Source organism: Vigna angularis, chromosome 3 (genome assembly GCF_016808095.1).
Source record: "Vigna angularis cultivar LongXiaoDou No.4 chromosome 3, ASM1680809v1, whole genome shotgun sequence".
Taxonomy (NCBI): Eukaryota; Viridiplantae; Streptophyta; class Magnoliopsida; order Fabales; family Fabaceae; genus Vigna; species Vigna angularis.
In genome coordinates this window covers 38,311,138-38,317,692 of record NC_068972.1, presented here as the reverse complement: position 1 = coordinate 38,317,692, position 6,555 = coordinate 38,311,138, and the positions used below count along the sequence as shown (strand labels likewise).

Here is a 6,555-nt window from a genome sequence, read left to right as displayed (position 1 = left end):
GGGCAACACAAACTATGCATTATACGACAAACAACACAGATAAGAAATACAAGGTACACCTTGGGCCAACTCACTAACTCAAATTAACAAACTTATTTTCTGGCTACGATGTAAAGATTCTTTAATTTATGTCACTTTTTGGACTGACATTTTTATAGAGCTCCATATGTTAAACTTTTATTAGTATAATATTTGGTTTAGAAGGCAAGTAGGGGGAAAAAAAACTTTTTGAAATACAACTGTAGTTTTTTTCATCAAAGAAATAATTGTAGTAGTTTTTAAAAGTTGTCTTTCACTTATTCCTAAGGGTTATTTATTTGTTAAGATATATTTTTTTCCTAGAAGAAGACCAGTTAAAATCCTAAGTTTGACCAAAATAATATTAAATAAATAAAATATGATTTAAGTGAAAGAGGGTTTTTTTAAGGTTTCCACAAATAAATAATTTATAATTTAGTACATAAATCACTTTGAGTTACATTAAATATGCAAATAATTCCTCAATTTCCTTTTTAATTTTTTCAAAGAGATCAAGAACTATACTATCACATTTTGGTACAAAAAGAAATAAATATATAGAAAAATAACTCTCATAAAGATGATATAGCCAGATGAACTATCTTAGATGCTTTCCATTTAAGAAAAAAAAAATATATATATATATATATTTAACTTTTATTTAAAATTATCACTGTATATTCTTTTAAATATTAAAAAAATAAAATATTTGTAGTTCTTATGGTTAGTTTATTTTATAAATTTAATTTCTCTAATGTTAATAAAAAATTAATATTTAAACTAAATTTAGAATAGATTATTATTATCTTTTACCATTCAACTAAATTTGCCTATTTAAATTAATTTTATAAAATAAATAATTTTTTTTGGCAAGCATACTAGAATATGTATGGTATTGGTGGATAAGCCTGAAAAGGCTTACGGTGGGCTGGGATAAAAGAATTATGTTAATGCCTTCCTGCACCACTACAATATTGGAAAAAGACTTAAACATTCTTTATTTTTGCAGCACTGCCGTACTGCAAAAGCAGAAAAAAGGTGAGAAAAGGAAAAAGAAGAGAGGAAATGTATAAAAATAAAATAAAATTCATTTGAGAAAGTTTATTTCCGAAATGTATTTAAAGTATTATAGAAAACTCTATTCAAAAGAACGTGACTATCAAATGTGAATGGAATCGATTTCAACATGCATTGAAATCAATTATGTTGTTCGTCGAACCAATTCCACTGTTTTGGGTCTATTCGAAGTTGAATAGAGAAGGAACTTAGTTTGTAGTCAAGAACGAAGCAATAGAATTTTCAGCAAGCATTTAGATTTGAATGCATCGATCTCCAATTGATTAGTGAATAGAGAAAATGTTTATCGTTTATAGTTCTCTAAGACAAGGATGACACACGATTCTATCATCCAAAATTTGTTTAATAAAAATAGCATATCTTTTAAATTTATTAGTAAAATAAAAATTAATACACCATGTTAATACATTATTTACCATAATAATATTGAATATATAAAAATTTATTTTTTATTTTTATACCAAATAAATTGAATTATTTACTTATTATAATAAATAATTTTTTGTCCAATATTATTTATTAACATATTTAAAAAATAATAACTCTGACTAATATAAAAAGCATTCTATATTACTTTTAATATTAAAAATAATTTGATAATCTTATATTTTTATATGTTAAACTCTTTTTTAATCTATCACATATGTAAAATCACTCCCAAATTTTATTTTAAAATTCACTCATTTTCACCTCCAATCTTTTAAAAAAAAAATCATAAATTTTACTGTTAGATCAATTTTATTCATCCATCCACTCCCTACTTCAAATTGATCTTTATAAGAACACATGTATGCGTGTGTATTCCGATTCCGAAAAGTATTTTAAGAGTTTCGGAAAGTTTTCTTCAAAAATTCCATTTCGAAAATTTATTCAAGAACATATGAAATATGTTCTCGAAATTGTATTCTAAAAATTATGTTTTCAAAAACAGGAATTTCGTTCAAAAAATCCAGAAAAGTTCGTTCTGGAAAGTTTTCAAAATATGTAATTCGGAAGGGCAGAATCATAATTTCCATAGTGAAGACTGTGTAAAGAAATTGTACGGGTGTAGGAAGTAAAAGTCGAATGGTTATTTCCCAGTTTTGTATTGCACCGAATGATTACTAATTGGACTCCTATATTAAGACCAAAAGGCTAAAGTATCCTCCTCGCTGCATCATTTTACCTCTGTCAAAATAAGTTCGTTTTGGAAAAATCGTTCCTAAAAATATTAGATATGTTCTGAAAAGCTCGTTTAAAAAATTTTGTTATGAAAAACTTGTGCATTTCATGTTTTGCGAAAAGTTTATTGTAGGAAGTTTGTTTCAAAAATCTCATTCTAGAAGGTATCATACATATATATTCCAAAAAATGTTATTCTAATCATACTATTCTGAAATGCACGTTTCAAAATGCACTTCATGTGTTTTAGAAAAACATGTTTCAAAAATTTTATTCTAAAATTTCTATTTCAAAAGGCATATTTTAAAAATTTCAAGAAACATTGTTGAAGAAGATTCCTAGAACAGATAATTCAAAAATCAGATTAATTAAAAACAAAATGGACATTTTAAAACTAATGGGATAAAGAAGAAAAAACATCGTAAAGGCAATAACATGACATTCAAGTAAATATAAAGTCAAATGGATGCAATGCATCTCATACAGAACCCAAAACAGTGCTTGAATGACTCAAACCTCTTATTCTAGAAAGCTAAACACAATCCATTCTGTCATCTCAGATATGAAACTGATTACACAGAATAGGATTTTCCACTTTCTCCCTTCAAGTTCAAACTCAAAATAAGCAAAACAAAGTTCTCTATTTTTCTAATTTTTATTCGAAACAACTGAAAAAAAAGCACACCACTTTATTAAGGTTTATTCTTACTCTTCACTGCATGGTAGATCAATCGACACAGAAATCAATTTGGTTCCTTATTGCTCGAAGCATTCCCACAACGTTGTTGATATTTGGTCGGTTTTTTGGCCTGATGTGAGTGCAGAAGAAGGCCACTTTCAGAGTATCAAGCATTTCTTTCCTCCATTCATCGCACACTGAGCTAAGCGTTGCATCCATTATCTGCTCTGGACTTTCACCTCTTGCTCCAGCTTCACGAACCCACTTCACCAAGTCTACACCTTCTCCATTACCCTCATCAAATGCTGCTCTGGAAGTTACCATCTCCAGCAGTATCACACCAAAGCTATAAATATTTCCAGCTGCTGTCACTCGCATTGTGTATGCATATTCTGCACCAAACAACAACCAACATAGTTATTACCATCATGCCAAAACTGTTCAAATCAGTTGCAAATCCTTGTTAGAAATGAGTATAATTAACAGTATATAAGTAGTATACCTGGTGGAACGTAACCAAAAGAACCAACATATGGGACAATACTAGCACTTCCTTTAGTTTGATCTAAGAACTTTGATATTTCGATGTCCCCAATCAGTGGCCCTAAATTTGCATCTAGAAGAATATTGCTAGAAGAAATGTCAAGGTGGATAATTGCCTTCTGATGAAGGAAAACCAAACCTTTTGCTATTCCCATTGCAATAGAGAACCTAGCAGGCCAATCGAGCTGATATTCAGGTTGCATTGCAGGTTCATGAAGAAGTTGAGCCAATGTTCCACAGGATATGTACTGATATATGAGAAGAGCAGCATCGCTACAAATCACATATCCAACGGGTTTCATTACATGTTCATGGGACAGTTTTATAAGCCTGTGAAGCTCTGAAATGATCTTGCTCTGGCGCTGCATTATTGTCATGTCCATAGGGATTATTTTCCTTACAAGTAAGACTACCCCAGAGGGCATCAATGCCTTGTAAAGTGCACTGAAAGTGCCACTGCTAAGCTTATTAGATTCTTCAAGAGTTGCTTTAGCAACCGCTTCAAGGTCTACTTCTTCTCTTAGATTGTCAGCGAAAACTTTTCCTGATATTATAGATGGTTCTTTAATGGTTTCACCACATTCTATCTCAGGAACATTTTCTACTTTCCTCTGACACACTCTGTTTACCAAGACAACTGCAGCAAATAACATAAAAGCCAGAAGAGACGGTCCAAATATATACATTATGGTTTCGTAAGTAAATTTATTATTGTTTTCCACAGCTATGTAACGATAGGGAATATCTTCACATGTAATGTTCAATGGCTCCCCGCAAAGCCCTCTGTTGCCCAAATAACTTGAAGCAGGATTATGCAGGAATGATGCACACTTTGGCAATTTACCACTGAGCTGATTATTTGACATGTTAATGACAATCAAGCCCACCATCCCGATAAATGTATCAGGGATATTACCTGTGAGATTATTGTTGGAAATATCCAGAGAACCAAGTTTGATTAGTCTTCCTAATTCTGGGGGCAATTGTCCTTGAAGATGGTTGTAGCTCAAATTTAAGGCTATCTCCAAGTTATGCATGTGACCAATCTGAGAGGGAATAGTTCCTGTCAGATTGTTACTCCCCAATTTCAATTCAAGAAGTTCTCTACACCTTCCAATTTCCTGAGGGATCACTCCTCTTATGAAATTCCTGTCCAACAGCAGCTTCTGCAACTGAGCGATGTCACAGATTCCGTTTGGTATTGTTCCATTGAACCTGTTATTGCTTAAGTCAAGAATCTCAAGACTTCTGATCTGAAGAATCGATTCTGGAATATCACCACGAAGGAGATTTTCAGAAAGCATCAACACCTGCAGGTTCATAAGCTTTCCAAATTCTGGTGAAATTGTTCCAGTAAATCCATTTGAAGCCAAGTTCAAGAAGGTGAGATTATAACACAGAGAAAACTCTGATACTAACTCACCAGAAAGATTATTATCATCAGCTTCAAAGTAAGCAAGGCTAGTAAGGTTTCCAACACTCTTAGGAATATTACCTTGTAGATTATTGTTTCCAATTCGAACACTGACAAGAGTTCGACAGTTCCCGATTTCCTCCGGAATTTCACCACTCAAGTTGTTCTGACTGAGAATCAGAACTTCTAGCTTCCATGCAGAAAAGAGGCTTCCTGGTATAGGACCTTCAAGGTGGTTTGAATGCAGGTTCAGTGTTGTAAGCTCAGAAAGGAATCCCAGAGCATCTGGAATCCTTCCATTGAAATGATTCTCATAAGCAGCAAAAACTCTCAGATTGGTCCAGTGCTCAACCCAGTTGGGTATGGAACCACTCAGATGATTGTTGAAAATTTGAAAATCCTGTAAAGTCTCAAGGCCTTGAAGTTCCTTAGGTATCTCTCCCACCAGCATGTTATTGGAAAAGTTCAATGATTTGAGGCTTTTGAGACCTCCCAATTGTGGTGGAATTGAACCTTCAAACTTGTTTGAAGACAAGTCAAGATATTCAAGATGGGATAAATTTCCAAAAGCAGCTGGAATCATCCCTTGAAAGTTATTGTTTGAAAGGTCAAGCCACTTCAAAGCTTTGAGCCTGGAAATTGAACTTACATTGCCTCCAAGATTCTGATTAGAGAGAGTGAGCTTCTCCACCAGTGAGAGGTTGCCACAGATGACACCTTTCCAGGAGCAGTAATCTGAGGTGCTGGCATTCCAGCCTGGAACTCTGAGATTTTGGTTGATGGAAGGTAGTAAAGTTTGTTCCTGCAACTCACCACCCACGAGCAGAGATTTTGACAGACACAAAGTGAGCAGAAAAGGCAACAAGCAAAGAATTCTCATCACTGAAAACATCATCTGAACAAAAAAAGAAAGATCTTTTGCTTTTGTTGAAGATGTGAAGATTGAAAAGAGAGATACAATTCACAACACTTGGTTGAAGTGAAAAGTGGTGATTTTCTAAGCTTTCACTGGATAATTGAGTAACCCAGAATGATCAAAAGCTTTAGAGATACCCTTTTAAGATGGCTTGATATGCATGTGGTGGAAATGTGAGCGGAAGGATTTTGAGAGTAACAAGTCAATCAAACCAGTCCAAGGAATGGCTTAGCAAGAAAAGTGATAATGGTGAAAGAAACAAAAGGTGGTTACATTACCAAGACCAAAAATGCATGTTTTGGTTGCAGATGTGAAGAAAGGAATGGAAAAGCAGCAGAAGCAAAAAAGTGACAAAATGAAAGAGAGAACTGAAATCACATAATACAAGGTTGGCACAGGACCAGGTGCTAGTTGTTTTCTCTGTCTCGTAGGCAGAGCAAGAAGGAAAATGTTTGGCTTCACGATAAACAAGAAACAAGGGGTGATATGAAAGAATGCAAGTTGTACAAAGCTCTCTCTGTGGTTAGCAGGGTGGTGGTGATTCTATCATTCTAAAACTTTAGTTTTTATAAGATTAACATCTTCTAATTCTTAATTATCTAAAAAAATAGAATCTTTCTCTTGTAAGTGACAAAATTGTTACTATCTCTCGACTCTTGAAATCATTACAGATGAGGGGCCACACATTTCAGTGTGATTTCAAAATTATTTCTGTTTCAACTTCTTTAATAAAATCAATTTTAAATA

At 33.2% G+C, this 6,555-nt stretch overlaps 1 protein-coding gene across 1 annotated transcript; it reads right to left on the bottom strand.

The window, feature by feature from the left end:
• Positions 1–2,678: 2,678 nt before the first annotated feature.
• LOC108324232 (leucine-rich repeat receptor-like tyrosine-protein kinase PXC3) lies at positions 2,679–6,294 on the bottom strand. Its single transcript, XM_017557108.2, has 2 exons — positions 3,438–6,294; positions 2,679–3,327 (listed from the first exon to the last, which is right to left on the bottom strand). The coding sequence occupies exons 1-2, from the start codon at positions 5,785–5,787 to the stop codon at positions 2,984–2,986; spliced, it is 2,694 nt and encodes an 897-aa protein (XP_017412597.1). The 5' UTR covers positions 5,788–6,294; the 3' UTR covers positions 2,679–2,983.
• Between the last annotated feature and the right edge of the window lie 261 nt (positions 6,295–6,555).